Consider the following 24,953-nt stretch of genomic DNA (forward strand, 5'->3'; position numbering starts at 1 on the left):
TCGAGTCCAACCCCCTGCCTGAGCAGGAAACCCTACAGCACCCCAGCCAAATGGAAGTCCAATCTCCTCTTGAAGGTGTCCAGAGTTGGGGAGTTCACCACCTCCCCTGGCAGGCAGTTCCATTGGTTGATCGCTCTGACCGTCAGGAAGTTCTTCCTTATTTCCAGGTTGAATCTCTCCTTGGTCAGCTTCCAACCATTGTTCCTCGTCCGGCCCTCTGGTGCCCTGGGGAATAAAGAGACCCCCTCCTCACCGTGGCAACCCCTCAAGTATCTGTAAACTGCTATCATGTCCCCTCTAGACCTTCTTTTTTCTAGGCTGTCCATGCCCAGTTCTCTCAATCTCTCTTCGTAAGTCTTGGTTTCGAGTCCCCTAATCATTTTGGTTGCTCTTTTTTGCACCTTCTCCAGAGTTTCGATGTCTTTTTTGTAGTGAGGTGACCAAAATTGGATGCAGTATTCCAGGTGGGGTCTGACCAGGGCATAGTAGAGTGGTATTAGTACTTCCCTGGTCTTGGAGCGTATTCCTCTGTTGATGCAGCTTAGGATTGAGTTGGCTTTTTTGGCTGCTGCTGCACATTGCTGACTCATGTTTAGTTGATTGTCCACCAAGACTCCAAGATCTCTTTCGCAGTCACTACTGCTGAGTGGGGTATCTCCCAGGCTGTATGTATGTCTAGGGTTCTTTTTGCTGAGGTGGAGGACTCTGCATTTGTCGGTGTTGAACCTCATTTTGTTGGTATGGGCCCACTGTGATAGTCTGTCTAGGTCTTCTTGTACTCTGAGCCTGTCCTCAAGGGTGTTGGCTACCCCCGCCAGCTTGGTGTCATCTGCAAATTTTATTAGTTCCCCTTTTATTCCCTCGTCCAGGTCGTTGATGAAGATGTTAAAGAGTACAGGACCCAGGACAGAGCCCTGTGGTACTCCACTGTCTACTTTTTTCCATGTGGATTTGGTGCCGTTGAGGACAACTCGTTGGGTGCGGTTGGTCAGCCAACTGTTTATCCATCTACATGTGTAGTAATCTACTCCATTTTTTTCTAGTTTGTGGATTAGGAGATTGTGGTCGACTTTATCGAAAGCCTTACTGAAGTCCAAGTATATGAGGTCCACTGAGTTGCGTTGGTCAACTGACTTGGTTATGGTGTTGAAAAATGATATGAGATTGGTTTGGCATGATTTGTTTCTGATGAATCCGTGCTGGCTATTGGATATGATCTTGTTTGTTTCTAGGAAGTGGGTAAGTTGTTTTTTGATTATTTTCTCCAGTATTTTTCCAGGTATAGAGGTCAGACTGATTGGTCTGTAGTTACCTGGGTCGGTCTTTTTGCCTTTTTTGTGGATGGGGACTACGTCAGCTCGCTTCCAGTCCTCCGGTAGGTCTCCAGTGATCCAGGATATTTGGTAGATGAGGAGGAGTGGTTCCGCTATGGTGTCTGCCAATTCTTTTAGGACTTTGGGGTGAAGTCCGTCTGGCCCTGGTGATTTGTATTCGTTGAGTTCCCTCAGGTAGTCCCTCACTGTGCTTTTGTCTATGTTGAGTTCGGTTCTGGGGCAGTTTGTTGCAGTTAAATTGCAGATTGGTTGGAGGGAGGTTCCCTTTTGTGTGAAGACTGATGCAAAGTAGGCGTTGAGTAGCTGTGCTTGGTCATTGCTGTCTGTGATTTCTCTACCCTCTTCGTTTTTTAGTGTGATGATTGTTTCTTTGATTTTCTTCTTATTGTTGATGTGTTGGAAGAATCTTTTTTTGTTGTCTTTGACTTCCGCTGCAAGGTGTTGTTCATATTGTGCCTTTGCTGTTTTTATTTTTTGTTTGCAGGAACTGGCTGTTTGCTGATATTCCGCTTTGGTTATGAGTCCTTCTTTCCATTGTTTGTACTTAGCTTTTTTTCCTTTTATGTCATCTGCAAGGGCTTTGTTTAGCCATGCAGGTTTAGTTTTGGTTTTCCCGTTTTTCCTTTTCATGGGGATTGCGTTGTTTTGGGCGTCTATGATGCTGTTTTTTAGGATCACCCAGGCTTCCTGAGTGGTTTTTCCTTCTAAGAGTTCGTTCCAGGGGCATTGTTCAAGGTTCGCTCTGAGCTTGTTAAAGTCCACTTTTCTGAAGTCTGGGTGGTGTTGGGTATAGTAGCTAGTGATTGCACTATGTTGAATTTGAGGATGACTTGGTCGCTCTCTCCCAGTTTCCCTTCTTCTTCTGTTCCCTCTATTGTTTCTTCCCTGTTTGTTAGTATTAGGTCTAATATAGCATTCCCTCTGGTTCCTGTTTCAACTTTTTGGGTTAGAAAGTTGTCAGCTAGACTGGAAAGAAATTTGGCAGACTTTCCGCTTGGTGCTGAGTTAGTTTTCCAGTTTATGTCTGGGTAGTTGAAGTCCCCCATTATTGTCGTGCTGTGTTTGTTGCATATGTCTGTTAGTTGGCATGTGAAGAGGTCGTCCATTGTGTCTGTTTGATTGGGTGGTCTGTAGTATACTCCAATTGTGGTGTTGCTCTTTTTTTCTTTTATGTTGACCCATATGATTTCTAGGGGGTTATCATCTTTGGTTGGATGTAGTTCTGTGGCAGTGTAGTGGTCTTTGATGTATAGTGCAACACCTCCTCCTTTCTTGTTTGACCTGTTCTTCTTGAAGAGGTTGTAACCCATTATCTGTGTGTTCCAGGCGTGTGTTTCGTCCCACCAGGTTTCTGTGATTCCAATTAGATCGTATTGGCCCTCGTGTATTAATAATTCCAGTTCATCCTGTTTGTTTCCCAAGCTTTGTGCGTTCGTGTACAGGCATTTTAGATGTTTGTGTTTGTTTGCAAGTAGAAATTTTTTATTCTCAGGTTTGTTTGTAGGCTTGTCCCGTTCCCCTTCCTTGTTTTGTTCAGTGTTTTGTCGTATAGTTTGGTCACCCTCCCCTCTCAGAGCTAGTTTAAAGCCCTCCTGATGAGTTGGGCTAGTCGGTTGCCTAGGAGGTTCTTCCCCGCTCTAGTGAGGTGTAGCCCGTCGCTTGCTAGAAGCCCTTCTTGGACATAGTGCAGGCCATGGTCGAGGAAGCTGAAGTTCTAATGGCGACACCATCCTTTAAGCCAGTCTTGGCAGCAAGGATCCTATATTTATGTTCCAGTGTTTTCCTGCTTTGTAAGGACATTTTCTGTTGGCTTTGTTTCTCTTTACAATTATAAAACTGTATTTGGATTCTACCGGTGTGTCTGGCTTATCTTTTGGGGTTGGTCATAGCTTCCGGAATGACCCAGACAGAACACTCCCTGAGTCCAAACACGGGGCATGCAATCACAGCTGCCTGCCGCCCAAAATGCAATGCTCTGTTTTGGTCTCTGGATGCTCAATTTTTGGAATTGGGGAGGGGATCGTCGCACTTCTGCCTCTAAACACTTTTCTCCCCATTCCAAAAATGGAGCGTGTGGAGATCAAAACAGAGCATTGAGTTTTGGGCAGCAGGCAGTGCCAGCTGCATGCTCCATTTTTGCAATTAGAGAGAAAAGTGGTTTGAGGCTGCAGCGCTGGCCGGAATCACTCACTGTCTGAAACGTGATGCCATTATTTTGCTCCCATTTTTGGAATGGGGATGGGTGGGCAGTGAGTGGCTCTATTTATATTTTTCACTGTGAATTCCAGTGTAATAAGTATGCCCTATTCTATTTATCTTTTCACTGTAAATCTCAATATAATAATGTCATATTCTGTTTGTTATTTATTTATTTTTATACATTCCAATGTAATAATCATGTATAGGTCCCACTATAATCATCAAAAAAATCCAGATAGCCATTAATCATCCAAATTAAAAGTTCTCTTCAAACATAAAATTGATCAAATTTCAAGGACTTAAACCCATTATCTTTTGCGTGTGTGTGTGTGTTGACGGCTGGTACCTCCAGAAGATCCGCTAGAAATTTTTCTCTAAACTGGATGGGGAGAGCCTGGAGGCCAGAATGGAGCACTGTTTCTTGACTGTGTCCACAAATAATGGTGGGGCAGGTAGAATGGCCTGTACAAGAGTGACAGAGGAGAAAAGTGATTCCAGTCGGGATGCAGTCATCTGTCCCTGAGGTTCAGGAGTCCCCAGGCCTGGCCTGAACAGGGAGCTGGTGAGTGAGGCCAGATGGGCCCCAAATACTAGGAGACAATATCAGAGGTACTGAGGCCACCAGAGACAAGACACTCTCTTCAACCCTTGGGGGGGGGGGAAACAGCTGGGGATAGAGACCTTGCAGCTTTATTATAGATTTTTTGTAAGGTGTGGCCCCTGCACCTCTCCACTCTGTTAACTGCTGTTGAGCACAATCTGGGTTCCCCTCTGGATGCTGGAGGGTCATCCTGATCGGGAACCTGCCTATTAATCTTTTTCGTTCTCTTGCCTCCTGGTTTGGCTGAGGTGGTGAAGGCCATCTCTGCCATGGGGATCACAAGAGTCCTTTGGGATTGGGTAGCATAGAAGTTGAAACAAACAAACAATAAGAGGGGAGGCCTGAAATGCTCTCTCTCTGATATCTCTCTCTCTCAAACACACTCTCTTTCCCTTCTCTTTTTCTTCTTTTTATTTATGTATTTATCTACTTATTTATTTATATATTTATTTATACCTTTATATTTGTATTTACTTCACAATGAAGACTCCAATGGATGCAATGCCAATAGGACATGTGTAGGCAATTGAAAGGGCTAGGCCCAACCTAATGGAAAAGAAAGCTGCTTAATTAGAATCCAAAATGGCGAGCGTGCCCGCATACGAGAAAAGGTTGGTAGCCTCGTTTGCTTGAAGGTTAGTTGATAAGGTCTTTCTTCACGGATCCACCCTCTGCTGTTATTGTGCCCCTGAAAGAGGGGCTGCTGCGCCAGGAGGCTAGGAATCAATGAGTCACTTTTGCAGAAGGATTGGCAGGAAACCAGGCAAGCTGCAGTCTGGCACTAAATGGTGAGCTGAAGGGCGAGCTCAGGAGAGAAAGGCCTGGCAGTTGTAACCAGCCAGAGGCTAGCATCAAAAGGCTCTGAGGAGTTGGCCATATCAGTGCTCCAAATAGCCGAAGCCGTCATTTGGGAATTAGAGACTTTGGCCTGCCAGGCCGAATATGCACCCAGTGGCTGTAGCCAGCCGAGGGCCTGTAAACGGCTGAACGCAGAGAGGAGTTGCAGCTGCCTGGTTGAGCACGGATGTGAATTCCACCCTACGGCTGTAACCAGCTGGGGACTTGGGAGCTAAGGAGACTGTGGGCTTTCTGATCACTCATAAGTAACTACAAGCAATGCAGCTGTAACCAAATTATGTGGAAGTGAGGATGCCTGCGGCTCGCCAAAGAAGTGGCGAAATCAGAGTGAGGAGGCTTCCGCAATAGCCTGAAGGGCTAATGGAAGCAAGGAGCAGAGTTTGAGGAGGCCAAGGTTCTTACCTCCTGGTGATGGACTGGGCCAGTGACCACTGCATCTTGTCGCCACCCATCAATTGCCAATTAAGGAAGGTTTTCTGAAATCACTCACAGGTTTAAGGGAAGGAATCCTGAACATCCTAGGAGTAAAGATTATCTGAGGAACCAGCAGTTGGGATGAGGTGTGTTCGCCACATCCTACTATGCTGAGGACCGAGTGAGAACTGGGTTCCAGTAGATAGATCTAGCTTTTAAATAATGGACTCAGTCCTCATCGCTGACAGGGGAGAACACTCCATCCTGACTGCTGGCTCTCCCACGATGGTGCAAGCACAACATACATATTATTCCAATCTACAGTGCTCATGGTCAAGGATAGATCAAGAATGGATGACATCTGAATCAAGGAAAGAAATTGAAGATGTAGAAATAAGAGAAAATAGCTGGGCAGGTAATTTGGAAGGGACATAAAACAATAAAAAGATGGAAAATTAATCAGGAACTATTAAAATATATACCATACTTTTCGGAGTATAAGATGTACTCCCCCCCAAAAAAAGGGGGTGAAAATCTGGGTGTGTCTTATACTTCGAATATAGCCTCACCCACATGGTTCATGCATTGCATTTTGGGGGGTTCCAGACAGCAGAAGTCCACACTTCCACATGGGAGCCTGATTCCCAAACATCTCAGGAAAGTGCATTGAATACCAGGAAAGCTCCTTGAACGTTATAAAGCAGCATGTATGCCAGCACTTGGATAGGAATACAGTAATTAACCAGAGCCAACATGGATTTGTAACAAACAAGTCATGCCAGACTAATCTAATTTCTTTCTATGATAGAATTACCAAATAGGCTGATCAGGGAAATGCAGCAGATGTGGTATATCTTGACTTCAGTAAAGCATTTGACAAAGTATCTCATTCCATTCTTATTGAAAAAATGGTCAAGTATGGGATTGACAAAATAACGTTTAGAGGGATTCAAAACTGGCTTACTGATCGTACTCAAAGAATGGTAATAAATGGTTCCACATCCAATTGGAAGAATGTTTCAAGTGGAGTACAACAAGGGTATGTCTTAGGCCCAGTGCTATTTAACATATTTATAAATGATCTAGATGAAGGAATTGCAGGAAAACTTGTCAAATTTGCTGATGACACAAAGCTAGGCGTTGTTGCTAATACTAAACAAGACAGAAATAGGATTCAAAAAGATCTAGACAAGCTTGAACAATGGACTGAAACTAACTGAATGGTATTTTACAGAGAGAAATGCAAGATCCTACATCTAAGCAAAAATAATGAAAACAGCACATATAGAATAGGAGGAATAGGTGTGAGCAGCAGTACAGGTGAGAAGGACTTGGGTGTATTGGTAGATCACAGATTAAACATGAGTCAACAGTGTGAAGCAGCTGCAAAAAAAGGCAAACACAATCCTGGGATGCACCAAGAAGACCATAGAATCATAGAATCTCACTTACGTGAAGTAATTATTCATCTCTACAGCCCTTTGGTATGATCACACTTGGAATACTGTGTTCAATTCTGGGGGGCCCAAGGACATTGATAAACCAGAGCAAGTTCAAAGGAGAGTTACAAGGATGGTGAGTGGTCTGAAAACCATGTCCTATGAGGAATGGTTAAAGGATCTAGGGATGTTTAGTCTTCAAAGGAGAAGACTGAGAGGAAACTTGGCAACTGTCTATAAATATCTAAAGGATTGTCATAGAGCAGAGGGATCAGCATTGTTCTCATTAGCACATGGAGGGACTAGAAACAATGGAATGAAACTGCAAGGGAGTAGATTTAGATTAGATATCAGAAAAAAATTTCTAACAGTAAGGGTGATAAACCAGTGGAACAGTTTGCCACAAGAGGTGTGGGTTTGCCTTCACTGGAGGTCTTCAAACAGAGACTGGACAGTCATCTTTCTGGGATGGTTTAATGAATCCTGCATTGAGCAGGGGGTGGACCCAATGACCCTGGAGATCCCTTCCAACTCTATGATTCTATGAAAGTTGGGCTTTGTCTTAGAAAGGCTCAATAGAGAGGCAGCACATCTCCTGGACCTGCCATTTCAAAAAATATACTTCCAGGCTTTCTAACAAGCCCCTGCACCTTTGCTGCCTCGGTCGAATCCTAATTCCTGAAGTAGCCAAGGGAACTGTGTTGAGAGCCTTTTAAATGAAAGTCTTTTCAGGTGGCAGATCCCCTTCTCTGATTGCAAAAAGGATGTCTGAAACACGAGGATCTGAAGGAAAGAGATTCCAGATTCTCCCCCAAATGCAGGGGAATCTGCCACCTGGTACCTTTTTCCTACAGATCCTTGTGTTTCAGGCACCCTTTTTGTAATCAGGGAGGGGGATCTGCCACCTGAAAACACTTTCATTTAAAAGGCTCTTAACGCAGTTCCCTGGGTTGCTTCGGGATTCAAGCTCTGACTGAGGCAGCAAAGGTGCAGGGGCCTGTTGGAAAGCCCAGTAGCATGCTTACGAAATGGCAGGTCCAGGAGGCCTCTCTTATTGGGCCTCGCTGTGAGAAAGCCTGGCTTTCAACGCCTACGGATATAGGTAAGAAGAACAGGGCATTTTGGGAATGGAGCCAAGTCTGTCTTCTGCCCCATGAAAATCATATTCCACTCCACTCACTCCATTTAACTTCCATCCCAATTTCTGCAGGAAAAAATGTGAACACATGCATGATAAAACAGAAAGTCTGATTAAAGATTTGAAGAATATGTGCCTTAAAGAAATATCCTTAGTCTTCTAAGATTTCCTAGTATTATCTGAGGGGGCTTTTCTTGCTAAATTTAGTCACCTTATGCAAGTAAACTGACCACTTCCATAGCAGAAATCTGAAATTTACCTTGTGCAACAAAAGTGGATTCTGAAAAATCAAGGAATATCTGCTGCTAATATGTTTTATTAATAATACTGTACAAAAACACAATCATATATGATTACTTGTAATTTCTTATTCACTTCACATTTCTGTAATCTTAGAAAGCAAAATTCATTGTTAGAACAGATAAATCAATCTGTGCTGCTGTTGTGGTTAGCTCTGGGCCAGCTCCTGCCCCAAGGAATGTGCAGGTAGATGTGGGGGAAACATCCACATGCTGCAGGCCTGTTTTGCTCCCGATGGAATCTGCCGACTAAGCCTCCTCTGACCAAGGAAGTGTGAGTGACAGGGAAGAGGAGAGTTTGGCAGAAAGCCCAGGAGGAGATCAACCATCCTTGGATTCTGAACAAGAATTAATGACACATCCATACATGCGCAGAGTGATGCATAGGAGACAACAACTGAAGGATTATTACAAGAGAAAATGAGGCCACCTGTGGTTGGGTGGGGCTGCTGTAATTAGTGCTACAGATAAAAAGAACAGCGTGCTGGTTTAGCCTTGTGGTAGTTTATCTGATTCATTGTTTTGTCAAGATCGTGGTTTTTGTACTGTTCAAGATTGTGTGTGGACTCTCTGGACTTTAGAATTGGACTTCATTTCCCGGTTATTGGGTGAGCAATTGGACTGCATTTAACCTGTGCCTTGTGTGTACCAGAAAATCCCTTTGACATTTAAAAAGGGAGCTGTTTCTGTTTTTCTGTTTATAAAAACTTTTGGGTTTTCCTTTTATCGTGTGGTGTGTGTCTTCCTGGACTAACTACCCTGTAATTACAGGCGGTTGAAACACACCGGCAGAACAGCTGCTTGTTATCAAAATCCCAATGGAAGTGAGGACCCCGTTAATCCTGATGCTGGGAGGCAGAGGCAGAATTCTTTTTTTTCCCTCTCCCCAAATTAAGGTGTATCTTATGCTCCAAAAATACGGTTTACACACACACACACACACACACACAAATATGGAAAAGGAACTGGAAATATTTTTAGAGATAAATATGAAAGAGAATACCTCAATACAGGACCTCTGGGACACTACAAAGCATACATTCGAGGCCTTACAATAGCATATGCAACCAGAAGAAATAAGAAAAGAGAACTAGAATTCATACAGAAGGAACTTTAAAAAGTGGTGAGTTTGGAAAAAGACCTCCCAAACCCCCAATTTTAAAAAATAGAGATATATTTAAACACAAACTTAACTTGGTAATGCAAGAGGAACTAACACAAAAAAAAAAGATGGCAAAGGTATATTACTTTGAACATGCCAATAAACTGGGGCAGTTGCCTAGCCTACAAGTTGAAAAAAGAGAGAGAAAAGAGAATAATAGGATTACAGGACGAACAAGAGGAAAAATGATACAAGGAAGAGGGAAAAAAGAAAATAATCCAAAACTTTTTCCAAAAACTTTATCAACAAGATAACATGGAGGAGGATAAGATTAGACAATATTTAGAAGCTATAAACTTAACTAAAACAACAGAGTCAAAAAGAGAACTATTAAATGAAAGACAATGAGGCAGTTGGTAGAGGCAAGGAAAAAACAAAACAAAACCCCCCAACAAATCTTCGGGTCCAGATGAGATATCAATTGAATTTTATATATATAAAAAATACAAGAACCATTGGATACATTAATGCTAAATATTTTTAATGATGCTTTAATGAATGCTAAAATACCCCAATCATGGACAGAAGCCTTAGTCTCACTCATTCCCAAAGAGGGCACAGATCTTAAACAAATCAAGAACTATAGGCCTATTTCCCTTCTCAATATAGATTACAAAATTTTTGCAGCTATAACTTCAGAAAGGTTCAAAAAAGTCTTAAATGAAATTATACACATAGACCAAAATGGGTTTCTCCCAACAAGAAATATAAAAAAAAACATTAGAAATATAATCAATGTGCTCAAATTTTACCAATCACATTCAGAAAAACAATTGGCTTTATCGTTTCTAGATGCTGAGAATGCATTTGACAACCTACACTGGAAATGTATGACTACAATGGGAAAATATGAACTTTAGGGAGCGATTTATAAAAATGATTGAGAAATTATATACTATTCAAACAGAAAGGATTATGAAAAATGGGAAGATCACTGACAAATCACGAAGGGAGTGAGACAAGGTGTCCTTTAGCCCCTTTATTATTTATCTTTATTCTTGAAACTTTATTGAATAAGATCAGCAATGAACAACAACAAAAAATAAAGGGACTACAAATTGAAAATGAAACCTATAAACTCTAGGCATTTGCAGACAATTTAGTCTTCATACTAGAACAAACACTAGCATCAGGACCCAAATTACTCCAATATACAGAAGAATTTGGCAAGGTAGTGGGCCTCAAAATTAACAGGAATAAAATGAAGGTAATAATGAAAAATGCAACAAAAAAGCAAGAAACAGAGTGGGAAGAGGAAACAGCTATACAGCCTACAAAAAGAATAAAGTACTGTATTTGGGATTTTGGATAACATCCAATTATTCAGTTCTAAAGAGAGAAAAATATGACAGATTGATTCAACAAGTAAAAAAAGATGTACAGTAGAAACTTGGAAGAAGCTTCAAATATCTTTTATAGGTAGAATAGTCTCTACAAAAATGAATATACTCTCGAGATTTCTACTTTTATTTCAGGCGATTCCTGTAAAATTGGGGAAAGGGTTCTTTTATTATTTAAAAGAGATAATACCATATTTTATCTTGCAAGATCTTCAAATCAAATTAAAAGTGTTGCAACCTAGGAGAGAAAGTGGGGGATTCAGCTTGCCGTATTGGGAGATATATTTTGGGGCTGCAGCTTTAACCTGGATCAAAGACTGGGTAACAGGTCTGCTGAACAAGAACCTGCAGATTTAATATATATTTATATATTAATAATTTTATATTTTATCCAATTTATATATTACTAATTATACAGACACACAAACAGTAAACATAGAGAACTGATACTTTGCTATTCATATTGCTGTTGTGCAAGCTAAAGTTCTATCAAGTTAGACTAAAATGAAGGGCTGGGGAAAATGTACCTTGAACAGCTATTTGTTATACTGCATATACAAATAACTTTGATGAAAGTTCATTTTAAGAAACAAATGCTAGGCTTTTTTTGTTTTTTTGCGGATCAACAACCTGGAATACTTCAAAGAATTGATATAGTCCTTTGATAAATGGTAAACACAATTCTGTCTTGTCACAAACTGATGTGACATTGTTATCCAGCTGTAGGACAAATAGTGCTCTTTTAGCAATTACTTCATTTTGTTCACAATTAACCATCCAGGTAAGTTTCCAGGAATCAACCTTGACTAGAAGACCCAAAAAAGTAACATATAGTACTTTTTTATTTGACTAGTCAGTCAAATTCTTCTCTATGATGCCGTTCAAAGGGCTAATGGTATATTTTAGGAAAAGTATCAAGAAAAGTATAACCAAATGCTTAATACGTTCTTTTTTTAAAAAAAACTGTTCTTTTTAGCTGAATTTTAGAAGCAAGCAATAAGTGCTGCCTTCATTGCTATTCATAGTTAAACACTACATAGACACTGCTAAAACCCAATTATTATTTCTTCATTCTTTAACTGTACTATTAAACCAACAAGAAGCTAAAACAATGAGCAGTAAAAATACTTACCAATATCAGTTCTTTCTGGAAAGATTTCTTATCTTTACTTTCTGAATTATTACAGTCCTCTTTCAATTTCTCCAATACAGAAGCAACACATTCTGGCTCATTGTCCAATTCTGCTCGACAGAAAAAAGCAAGTGGCAAGTTCCCATATCCGAGAGCATCTGCAAAGGCATGCCAGCTGCTAATATTTTCCATCAGTAAAGTCCTTACTGAAGCATAGATATAAGTAAGAAATTTGCAAGGTCTTAAAATTTGTTCCAGCAACATACTTGTAGTAAGCTCAGGTCCAAAGAAATAATTTGGTTTGACTTTTCCAACAATTAAAACATTTTTAGTATGGACTAGGCCAATTTTACCATGATAGTATCCAATGTACCATTCCTTGGTCCAGAGCTGACCTTTCAATCTGATTTTCTCCTCACTTAGCAAAGCTATAGCATCTCCTTTCTTATACTCCAAGAGATAATGGTTCTTATTTTGCCTCATTACGGTTTTCAGCATTTTGCCATATTTTAAACCACTGACAGTCCGGTCTTGGAAAACAGGATATTTGCTGGGGGTCACAAGAGGAGACAATATTATTTTCCCAATTTCATTTTTTTTCAGAAACCTTCGCTGTCCAGCACACCTAGCAGCATTTTTAAGAGGTGGTTGAGGTGTCTGTACACAGAACTGAGCAAGCATAATATCTTTGTCATCTTTGACTTGAATTCTTAAAGTAAAATCGGACAGTTCATTAGGATCATGTGATATGATGGGGAAAATGAGACGACTGACTTTGCCAAGTTTCATTTGGAATCCTCTCACCATTTTTGCCTGATCACTGGCTTTTACCTCATAATTAGGCATATTTGAAAACATACAAAGTTTTAAGTCTTGTGGCCTTAGTAAGAAGAATTGGTGCTTTCCCCACAAATGCAGCATTATAGGTGCTGCACTATGTACTTGACGTGTAACTTCATTCACTAGAAGACTTTTTGGGGCACAGTCATGTCCAAATACAGCAACTACAGTTTTAAATGAAGGATGTATGTGTTTTGGACCATAGACTCCAACTGTAATTTTTTTACTGATATAATCCCAAACCGTGTAAGGATATGAAATGTTCTGTCCTTGGGCTACAGTAGCTATATACATGCAGGGCTCCAGGTTCTCCAACTGAACCTTGATTGTGCTGCCATAACAGTAACTTAACGCCATTGGAGTAAATGGACCTTCCCTCATATCACTCCTCAGGCACCTTACTGCTACTAAATTCTTACTCACAATGTCATTGTTAACCTCTGCTGAAATTTTCATTTCCAGTATAATGGATGTTCTGATTTCCATGTTGCTCAGCTTAATTTCTAGTACAGGACTTATGGTACTGCATTTGTCACTGTTGAGTTCTAGTGGTGGATCCAATAGAGCTTTCATAGAGATCTGTTGTGCATCTCCATCAGCCACATGTCCTTCAGGTACATGAATATTAATATTTGTATCTGGAAGCTGAACGACACCACCTGAACTATCCAGTTCGCAAACTATATTGGTCTCCACAGGTTGTGTCTGACCCCAACCAGGGTTCTGACCCAGCAAATCTAAATCATGACATGATCTTGCTAGTTTCCGATGACTTAGCCATGCAACCCTGAAATCTTCTCTACTTTGGAATTGCTCTGGGGTAGGAGATTTCAATCCAGTAAAGAAACCTGATGAAGGTGGACTTTCTGATTTTGCCTGAAGTATAGAGAGCTCTGATAAACTGTATGAGCGCTTGCTTCTTAAAAAAGGATTGTCTCGTCTATTTGCTTGCTCAAAATCAAATCCATTCACTGATGGAACTTTGCCAAGATTATTACCTGTGCTGCTATATGCTGCACAACTTGACCCTGTAAGTGTAGGCACTGTATCAAAAAGTAACAAATCCATTGTGATTTGGGGAGAACCCTCTTTGTTTTTTTCTGACATTTTTTTCATATTTCCATTCAGAAAATGGTTAGCAGTTTGAATATTGCTCAAAAAAGGGTTGTTTTTAGCTAAGTTCCACTTTCCATCTGTCCAGTCTCCAAGCAGATCCAACTCTTTTGCTCCTTCATCAGAACTTTCAAGGAGATAATCTATCATTCCGCTGTCAGTTAATGAAGTATAGTTTATGGGCTGCACGTAGGAAGATGGAATATAGCCCATTTCTGTGGTATTGTGTGCATACCACCACTCACCTCCTGAGGTATCTAAGATATAGAGATGGTCCCCCTTGGAAAACTTCAATGTAGTAAAGTTGTTTGGACAATAGTCTTTCATAGCTACAACTTCCTTTGCAGTTCCCAATGATGTAACATTATCTGTCATCAAGGCATCAGGAGAAGGCACTACAAAGAAAATAATGCACTAAAAATAAGGAATTGCAAATGACATAATTAATGCATACTACACAAGTTAAATCAAGCAATAAAATACTCTTTATTAAATCAGGATGCAAAAACTGAAGACACAAAGGCTTCATGTGACTTTGAAAAACATGGATGTACTGCATCTCCCAAAATCCCTTTCAAGACTATAATTAAATTGTACTGTACTTGATATTATATTACAAAAAACAAGGATAATCACATTAATTTTCACCTAATTTAAATTGATTAACAATACATTTGTCACTATTCCCTCTAGTCCAACCTCTTTTTTCCAAATGTATCCCCCCGCAAAATAAAATGCATATTAGGCTCCAAACCTTGGGATTTTATAATCATATGATCATCTACACATTTCTTCACTGGGGTTGAGAAGCAAGCATGCAGGTCCTTTAAAATACTTAAAACTATAGAATTGTTTATGTTATTATGTGAATAAATTCTTACAGTACAAGAAATTGTAGATTATGTAGCCATTAGATTATACTCAACTATTTACTGAATTCAATAGGAATATTTGTGACTTTTGAATAGGAATACAGTGGTACCTCATCTTATGAATGCCTCTTCATACAACTTTTCGAGATACGAACCCGGTGTTTAATATTTGTTTGCCTCTTCATAAGAACCATTTTCACCTTACAAATCCGAGTCCGGGTGCGTGTGCTCTCTTACTGCGTGTGCGCTCCCTTACTGCCGCAGGGATTCCCCTGCCTTGTAACTGCCACCACCGGGATTTCCTATTTGCTTGCCATCCCTGCCAGGATTCTCCGCCTCCAGACTGTCAACAGACTGTTGCCGGCTGAAGCACCTGGGATTTTCCCTTTGCCCCCTTCCTCCTCCTCCTTCTCTGGAGCCCGTGGGGACAGCCACGCGCTCCCCTTTGTCTCCCCAGGCAAAGAAGCGGCAGACAGTTGAAGTTGCGGCTCGGAGTCCTAATCTGGCTGTCACTTGACCTCCCTCCGCTTGATCCTCGGCAGCCCCAGAGACCCTTCTCCATCCGCTCCTCACCCCTGCAGGTGACCCTGCAGTCAGGCTGCTTCCCGTGGCTGCAAAGAGGAAGAGCACCTCTTGGCTTCTTTCTGCAGCAGGAGTAGGAGTCAGAGATAGGCAGGAAGGCTCCAGCTTCCAAAAGCCAGGAAGAAGGAAGAGGAGTTGGTCCTGAATCCTTGTGCATGCTGGCCGGGCTACTGCTCCTCCCCTGCGGAGCTCCCAACGTGTGGCCGGAGAAGGCTCGTTTCTCTCACTCGCTTGCTCTCCTGCCACAGGGAGAAAGTCCTGATGCCGGGCTTTCTTTCTCTGGGGGCTGGGGCAGACCTATCCCTTCCCCCAGTGTCCAGAGAATGGAAAATGCTCCCTTGGATTCAGTCCCCCGAGAAAAGACGCTGGGGGAAGGGATAGGTCTCTCCCAGCCGATCTGGGCAGCCTGAATCCAAGGGGCAGGCATCTTTTCTCTGGGGGCTGAATCCAAGGGAGCATTTTCGATCTGGGAAGCCTGAATCGCATCTTTTCTCTGGAGGCTGAATCCAAGGGAGCATTTTCGATCTGGGCAGCCTGAATCCAAGGGACAGGCATCTTTTCTCTGGGGGCTGAATCCAAGGGAGCATTTTCGATCTGGGAAGTCTGAATCCAAGGAACAGACCTCTCTCTTCCCCCAGCATCTTTTCTCTGGGGACAGACCTATCCCTTTCCCCAGTATCCAGAGAACAGAAAACACTCCCTTGGATCCAGGCTGGCCAGATTGAAGGGAAGGCTTCTTTTCTGTGAAGGCTGAATCCAAGGCGGCGTTTTCGATCTTGGCAGCTGTTCTCTGGATGCTGGGAGAAGGGATACGTCTGTCCCTTGGATTCAGGCTGTTCAGATCGACTGGGAGAGACCTATCCCTTCCCCCAGCATCTTTTCTCTGGGGGCTGAATCCAAGGGAGCATTTTCGATCTGGGCAGCCTGAATCCTAGGGACAAACCTATCCCTTTTCCCAGAATCCAGAGAACAAAAAACGTTCCCTTGGATTCAGGCTGCCCAGATTGAAGGTCACAAGACAATGGAAAGGAACAGCTGTTACCTTTCTAAAAAGCTAACCCCCACTATTTGGGAGAAATAAGCATATGCTGTACTTGTAGCACTGGGGACATGGAGGAATTTCCTAGAAGGTGGAGCAATTCCTTTCGAAGTGTGGAGTGACCATAAGAACCTCAAAGCATTAAGGACCCCTCGAAGGCTTTCTCCTAAGCAAGTGCAATAGGCCCAATACTTCAGATGTTTAAATTTTTCCACTGAAACATATCCCAGCTGGGAATAATCTTCTTGCTAACCCTTTGTCATGAAAACCACAGTACAATAGCAAGAGAGAGGAAGAAGTCCATCCAGTCATCCCATTTCTTTCCCCGCATCCTGAAAGTAAGGAGAAAACTGCACCTGTCCACACCCAAGACCAGACTAGGAGACAGTTTCCACCGGGAAAGGAGGAGTGGGAGAACAAATTGAAGACAGTTTTGCCAACTGACCCGTGGTTCAACAACCATAAGGAAATCCTAACACTGAGGGAAGGATTGGCTTGGAGGGGAACCAAACTGTATGTGCCTGCCAGCCTGCAATTAGAGATTCTCCAGTGGAGTCATGACTCCAGACTAGGGGGCCATTTCGAGTTCCTGAAAACATTGCACCTGGTACGGAGGCAGTTCTGGTGGCCCAGGATGAGAGCGGAAGTCGAAGATTATGTGAGAAGTTGTGTCACCTGTGCCACCTGGAAGCATAGACCCGGGAACCCCCCCTCTCCGGATTTCTGCAGCAAGGAGGCAACCCTACTAGACCCTGGGAAGAAATAGCGATGGATTTCATAGTGGAACTATGGAGATCCAATCCAATCCAATCATCCAATCCAATCCAAATCAAATCAATCCAAATCAATCCAAATCAAATCATAAATAAATAATGGAACTACGGAGAATGGTGGCATACAAACAAACAAACAAACAAACAAACTCCCTGAGAGCAAGGGCAACACTGCTATTTGGACTGTCATTGATATATTCTCCAAATAAGCCCATTTCATCGCTTGTTTGGGACTACCCACAGCCAGACATTTGGCTAAGTTATTCCTAAAACACATTTACAGGTTGCATGGAGTCCCCCATAGAATCATATCAGATCGGGGGGTCCAATTCATTGCCAGATTCTGGAGGGAATTTGTATGCACCATTGGTTCCATCCAAGGACTTAGTACTGCGTTCCACCCTTCCACAAATGGAGCAGCAGAGAAAGCTAATGCCCCAGTGAAATAATATCTCTGTTGTGTGAGTTATCAGCAGAACAATTGGGCTGAACTGCTGCCTTTCGCAGAAGTAGAGTACAATTCCATACACAGCAGCATGGGACTAAATCCCTTCCAGGTCACCAGTGGTCAAGAATTCGTTCCCATTCTCGAACTACCTACAGAACCTCCCTCATCCATCACGTTAGTGGAGTGGATGGAGAAGCTGAAGAAAGGATGGGAGGATACCAAGAAGGCGCTGGCGGAGGCAGCGCAAACCTACAAGAAACAAGCAGATAAACACCGATCTCCCCAACCCCCTTTTAGAGTGGGAGATAAGGTTTTCCTGTCTACCAAATACATTCGGTTAAGGCTGCCTAGCAAAAAGCTAGGTCCTAAATTTCTAGGCCCTTTCCCAATTGTGAAAGTAATCAACCCAGTCAAGGTGCAGCTTGCATTGCCTAGAATCCTAGAGAGGATCCACCCTGTATTCCACTGCAGCCTGCTTAAGCCAGTGATCGGATCCAACATTAGGCTACGTGCAGTCGCCCCCTCCCCCTGTAGTGATACAGGGGGCAACCCACTATGAAGTGAAATTTTTTTTAGATTCCCGCATTTTCCGGAGCAATTTACAATACCTGATTCATTGGAAGGGGTATCCTCTGTCGGAAGCTACCTGGATTAAGAGTCAGGATGTCAAGGCTCATAGGTTAATCCAGCAGTTCCATGAATATTACCCAACCAAGCCTAAGGGTTCTATTGTGGGAGGAAGAAGCATTTGAAAGCAGTACTAACCCCTATGTGTTTATTCTATCATTCCAGGAGATGGGTCTTTGCGAAGGGGGCCTGCCTGTCAGGCCAAAAGCCATCATGTGGAGTTAGAGGCTTTGGCCTGCCACAGTAATACAGCATAAGGGAATTGGGAGAGGTAGAAGAGAAGTTATAGCCACAAAAAATTCCTTCACTCAGTATTCAAGGTCATCTTTTGTTCTGTGTCAACTGTACGAAAGAAGAAATAGGTGAATCCCTGCACCTGACTGGTCCACGTGATTGCACTTGTGGGTGTGGGGATGTGAAATGAACCTTAACCTGGGTGGAGAACTGGAGAGGAATTAGTACCGGAATGACTGAAACCTAACCAACATGGCTCTGCTAATAAATAGAATCTTTTGCTTGAGAAGTGGAGTGGATTCTGATTTATTTCTCAGATGTTATTTGGGGCATTGACACCTTGATAGTAATGGATACAAAGAATTCCATGGTATTAGAATAGTAATACTGGAATTGAAAACTTTATAGAGCTTTATAGAGCTCTTAATGTACTCAAAGTTGAAGTACTGTAAAGTTATATACAGATATATCTGAAGTAATGTTGGCAACTGGAACAGATTTTCCTATCATTAAACAATTTGGTTTTTAATTAATTTTTTATTGATTTTAAAATATAAAATATGAAACACACACACACAACATACAAGTGCTCAGTGATTGATTTTTGGTTGTTAAAATTGACAACATATGATCACATCACTCAGTGGTGGCAATGCAGGAAGCCCTGGAGACATATTGTTGGTTAAATGTGAAGTGGAGGGAGTCCCAGGTATGTACTGAATAGCAATAGCATTTAGATTTATATACTGCTTCAAAGTGCTTACAGTTACGGTTTACAAATCAGCATATTGCCCCCAACAATCTGGGTCCTCATTTTACCCACCTCAAAAGGATGGAAGGCTGAGTTAACCTTAAGCCAGTGGTGAGATCTGAAATGCTGAACTACAGCTAGCAGTTAGGTGAAGTAGCCTGCAGTGCCTGCAGTAGCCTGTGCCACCCTGGGTAGTGGGAAACCTCTAGGAGTTTTGATGCGGGTCATGGGTGAGTTGGAGGGTGGTGAAGTCTCTTCTTGAAAACCTCCTTCATTATTTCTGAAGGCATGCTGTTCCACTGGTTGTTTGTTCCCAATGTTAAAAAGTTTCTCAATTCCAAGTTGCTTCTCTCCTTGATTAATTTACCACCATTGTTTCTTGTCCTGCCCTCTAATGCTTTGGAAACTTACCTGGACGCCTCTTCTCATGTATTGAATGGAGATAATAGCCACATGGGTTAGCTCGCTATCCTAACCAATCAGAATTGAGCTTGAAGTCTTTAAAACACAGCCAGATCTGTCCCTTTCCCAGATTTTTGCCAATCCATAGATTTGGCTCATGTTGGTTTTCGGCAGAGTTGACTCCCGGCCAGATAGTCAGAATAGATTTAAAGATAAGTATATAGACAGGAAGATACAGTAGGGAGGGAGGTGGGTACTATCTCACTTCAACACATGAGAAGAGGCATTCAGGCATTCCAACGCCTATTCTCCATACTGAATGAACAGAGACAGTAGCCATGTGGGACATACCAAAGAGATTTGTCCCAATAGGAAGGGAATAGCCATTGTATGTCATGCATAATCACACTTTAAAGCACCCTCTGTCCCAATGTCGCATCAGCTAATCATAAGAATTAATTTTATAGTGCCTAATAAAAGAGTTAGGAGAAGACTGGGTGGCTGCTTTGCACACTTCTTCTAGAGGAGCTTGCATTGCCCATGCTGCCAATGTAGCTGCATTGCGGGTGGAGTGAGCTATAATGCTTCTTGGAATTGGGATGGAGGCAGATTCATAAGCTTTGGCGATGGTGCTCCTGATCCATCTACTCAGGGTGGTAGAAGAAACCTTGTTGCCTAGTGAACGAGAATGGTAAGCTACAAAGAGAGCCTCGGACTTGCGGAAAGTCTTTGTGCGTTCTATAGAATCCTTAGAGCTCTGGTCATTTCTGAGGTGTGCCACTGTGTGCTCAATCAGTGTTCTGGTCTGGAACAGAAAGATGGCAGAATAATTTCTTGAGACTTGTGATACATGGAATTTACCTTAGGGAGAAAGGTTGGCTCCAATCTGAGGACCACATTGTCCTGGTGGAAATGACAAAGGTCTTGTCTGAGGGAAAGTGCCGCTAACTTAGAGATCTGAAGTAATGGCTACAAGAAACGCCACGTTACAGGAGAGATTATTATTATTATTATTATTATTATTATTATTATTATTATTATTATTTAAATTTGTATGCCGCCCCTCTCCGTAGACTCGGGGCGGCTCACAACAATAGTAGCAAAACAATATGTAATACAAATCTAATAATTTAAACTAAAAACCCATAATTTAAAAACATGCACACAACACACCATACATAAACAATATAGGCCTGGGGAAGTTATTTCAGTTTCCCCATGCCTGACGGCAGAGGTGGGTTTTAAGGAGTTTACGAAAGGCAAGGAGGGTGGGGGCAATTCTAATCTCAGGGGGGAGCTGGTTCCAGAGGGTCAGGGCCGCCACAGAGAAGGCTCTTCCCTTGGGACCCGCCAGACGACATTGTTTAGTCGACAGGACCCAGAGAAGGCCAACCCTGTGGGACCTAATCGGTCGCTGGGATTCGTGCGGCAGAAGGCGGTCCCAGAGATATTCTGGTCCTATGCCATGAAGGGCTTTATAGGTCAAAACCAACACTTTGAATTGTGACCGGAAATTGATCGGCAACCAATGCAGACTGCCCAGTGTTGGTGTAACATGGGCATACTTTGGGAAGCCCATGATTGCTCTCACAGCTGCATTCAGCACGATCTGAAGTTTCCGAACACTTTTCAAAGGTAGCCCCATGTAGAGAGCATTACAGTAGTCGAATCTCGAGGTGATGAGGGCATGAGTGACTGTGAGTAGTGAGTCCCGATCCAGATAGGGCCACAACTGGTGCACCAGGCGAACCTAGGCAAACGCCCCCCTCGCCACAGCTGAAAGATGTTTCTCTAATGTGAGCTGTGGATCGAGGAGGATGCCCAAGCTACATACCCTCTCTGTGGGGGTCAATAATCCCCCCCCGGGTTATGGATGGACAGATGGAGTTGTCCTTGGGAGGCAGAACCCACAGCCACTCCGTCTTATCCGGGTTGAGTTTGAGTCTGTTGACACCCATCCAGACCCCAACAGCCTCCAGGTACCAGCACATCACTTCCACTGCTTTGTTGACTGGACATGGGGTGGAGATGTACAACTGGGTATCATCTGCGTACTGATGATATCTCACCCCATGCCTTTGGATGATCTCAGCCAGCGGTTTCATGTGGATATTGAATAGCAGGGGGAGAGGACCGACCCCTGAGGCATCCCACAAGGGAGTAACCTTGAGGTTGACCTCTGACCCCCCACTAATACCGACTGCGACCGACCGGAGAGGTAGGAGGAGAACCACTGAAGAACAGTGCCTCCCATTCCCAGCCCCTCCCGTCAAGAGCCTCCGCTGCAGCCTTGTTCCAGGCCTTAGCAAGAGACTCCACCGAACTGTGGATGAGTGCATCTGGAATAACCCCAAGCGCCTTCTGAAAGCCCTCTGGGTCCATCAGGCATCTGGGACGGAACAACTTAATCAGTTCCACCTCCCTGCGGGGAAGGATTGGAGCCAGGAAGTCAAGCCGTAGTAGAAAATGATCCGACCATGACAAAGTCAATGTTTCTAAGCCCCTTAATCTCAGACCATTACACAATTGCTCAGAGAGGAATACCATGTTGAGAGCGTGTCCCCCCTCGTGAGTCGGACCCTGTATTACTTGAGTCAGGTCCATGGTTGTCATGGTGGCCATGAACTCCTGTGCCAGTCCAGAGGTTTCGCTAAGTGATGGCAGGTTAAAGTTCCCCAAGACAATGAGTCTGGGGAACCCCACTGCCAACCCGGCTACCTCCTCGAACAGCACAGGCAGGGCTTTTGACACACAGCTAGGAGGCAGGTATGTGAGAAACAAGCCCACCTGAACCCCTAAGATGTCTCAAGGATGCTTATTTGAGAGGTTCATATGGAGATGACATGAGAGACGATAGGACTTGAGGTAAGTCCTGGGTTGGGTATCTTGGATGACTGGGGGTAGTATGTCTAATTGCAGGAAAACTTCAGATTCACCCCTAGGGCCTGCCAGGACTGAGGCCATAGTGGCCACTGGTGGACGCAGAATGTTGGCTGAGAGGCCCATGTGGAAGCCTCACATCAGGAAACTATTCTTGGCAGAGTTATGTGGATCGGTGACAATCCTTCCGCTAGGCACCACTCACAAAATTTTGACCAGATGTGCCCATAAATGTGGCTTGCATCACAATGATGGTGTCAGGGTCATAATCTTGAGAGTCTAAGTCTCTCCAGGTAATCTCCATGCAGTCAAGTGAAACCAGTCTGGATCTGGGTGAAAGAATCCGTCGAAACTGGTAGTCACCACAGAGGCTCGATGAAAAGAGCCTGAAGGTCTACAAACCATGTGTGCCTTGGCCAGTGTGGATCAATCCCGATGATTTGAGCGTTTTACACAACTATTTTTGGGATGAGATCCCGAACTACTGGTATTGAAGGGAAGGCATAGAGGAGTTCTGGAGGCCATGGGCTCCTCAGGGTGTCAACTACTTCCTTTCCAGGGGTTGAGAATCGGGAGAAAAAGCAGGGCCGTTGAGAGTTGGTTGCAGTCGTGAAGAGGTCAACTGCAGGGTGTCCAAATCGGAGAAAGATCTGATCAAATAGGGATGGGAGAAGTTTCCATTCCCCCGGAACTATTGTCGTGCAGGACAAACAATCCGCTTGTAGATTGAGTTTCCCTGAGATGTGGTCTGTTGCAAGGGATGGCAGGGGTCTCTCTGCCCACAATCCCAGCCTCATGGTCTCATGCATTAGTGCCTTGGAGTGAGTCCCATCTTGGCGACATATGTGGCTCTTCATTGCCATGTTGTCCATAAGGACTAAGACGTGTTTGTCAGAGATCTGATGATGGAACTGTTTCAGGGCCAAAAACACTGCTCTGAGTTCGAGCCAATTTATGGGATGTCATGTTGCTAATGCTGCCCACGTTCCCTGGGCTGCCATTCCTGTGGTGTGTGCTCCCCAGTCCGAAAGGCTGGCGTCCATTGTTATAATCACCTGTTCCAATATTTTGAATCATTGCCCATGGTTAATGCTGAAGAGAGCCACCATGAGAAAGACCTCATCACTGACTGGAATGATCAGAACGATGCGTTGGGAGGTGCTTTGGCTGGTTCTCTGAAATGGTATAGTCTCGCTCATGGGGTGATGCCAATGCATGACATCATTTTTCCCAGTAGGGAAGATAGTGAAGCCATGGAGGCCTTCTTTGTCCTTTTTACCTAACTAAATCTCTGATACTATCTTGTTTATCCTGGGATAGGGAGACTAAACTTTGGACTATGTCAATTTGAGTCCCTAAATGGTTAATTATAGTGGAGGGATCGAACTGACTTTTGGCAAAATTTATTGAGAACCCATGACATTGTAGAACGTCCATGGTTAAATGGAGATCAGAGGGTGCGCTCCTTAGAGGAAGCATACACGAGAATGCCGTCTAAATAACGTTGGATATGAATGGGGAAAGCCCTAATGTGGGCCGCTAGGGCCTCTAGCAATTTAGTAAAGATTCTGGGGGTTGAGGATAGGCCGAAAGGCACGGCTCTATATTGAAAATGTTGGCCCTTGAAGCAAAAGTGAGGGAACTGCCTATGATCTTTAAAAGTAGGAATATGTAAGTAAGCTACAGTTAGGTCAAGGGAAACCATGAAGTCCCCCTTATGGAGGGACACTAAGATGGAAGACGGGGAGTGCATTTTAAAGCAGCTGTATTTTATATAAAAAATTAGCCTCTTTATATCTAGGATGGCTCTCCAGCCACCTGAAGACTTAGGGACAACAAAAAGAATAAAATAAAATCCCAGTCCTCTTTGAGCTCTGGGGATTCTCTGAATTGCTCTGATGGAGAGGAGGTGATTAATGGCTTTGTCCATCAGGGAGAGGGAAGATTGGTTCTGAGGAATCAGATAGGAGACAAAAGAATTAAGGGGCATGGAAAGGAATTCTAGGGAGAGACCACATTGCACCATGGACTTGGCTGAGGCAAAGATCTTATTGAGATCTTAGTGGTGACGGAGATCATCTGGTGGGATATGAGTTGTATTTGTTGTAGTCAAATTAACATATTGCTCTTGCAAAGAAAGAGGGCGTAGCTTTAATTGCCCAGGAGTCTGCTATGTGACTTTTCTTCAACATTTGCTCCAGTCTCCGGTCTTCCACTTTCATTAATTCTCAGCTTCACCAGGCATGGCTGCAGCCGAATGAAGAATCTTTATAGGGTCATCTACTTTAGCATGAATAGCAAGTCCTCTAAGGGAGAAGCTACCTTGTAGAAACGTTTGTCTTTGGAAGATGGAGCAGGATCCGCCATTGGAGCCGCCCACTGTTTTAGGAGGGCATCTAGAAATAGTTGAGGCATGGGAATGACATCTGTTTCTTGTTGATCCTCAGTGAAGGAATGAATTGGTTTTCATTGTTGT

The 24,953-nt window shown here is 43.2% G+C and overlaps 1 protein-coding gene across 4 annotated transcripts in view; it reads right to left on the reverse strand.

Annotated features, from left to right (window-relative positions):
* SH3BP4 (SH3 domain binding protein 4) overlaps positions 1–24,953 on the reverse strand; it is a 193,480-nt gene that overhangs the window by 71,468 nt on the left and 97,059 nt on the right. For 2 of the 4 annotated variants that reach the window (XM_070732265.1, XM_070732263.1), the window contains one exon: positions 11,917–14,264. The exons of 1 other annotated variant lie outside the window; for it this stretch is intronic. In XM_070732265.1, coding sequence (XP_070588366.1) covers positions 11,917–14,264 — 2,348 coding nt within the window. Of the gene's footprint in view, positions 1–10,897; positions 11,130–11,916; positions 14,265–24,953 lie in introns of those variants that run through there. One more of the 4 variants, XM_070732264.1, reaches the window with a different exon arrangement.

This window comes from Erythrolamprus reginae, chromosome 1 (genome assembly GCF_031021105.1).
Source record: "Erythrolamprus reginae isolate rEryReg1 chromosome 1, rEryReg1.hap1, whole genome shotgun sequence".
Classification (NCBI taxonomy): Eukaryota; Metazoa; Chordata; class Lepidosauria; order Squamata; family Dipsadidae; genus Erythrolamprus; species Erythrolamprus reginae.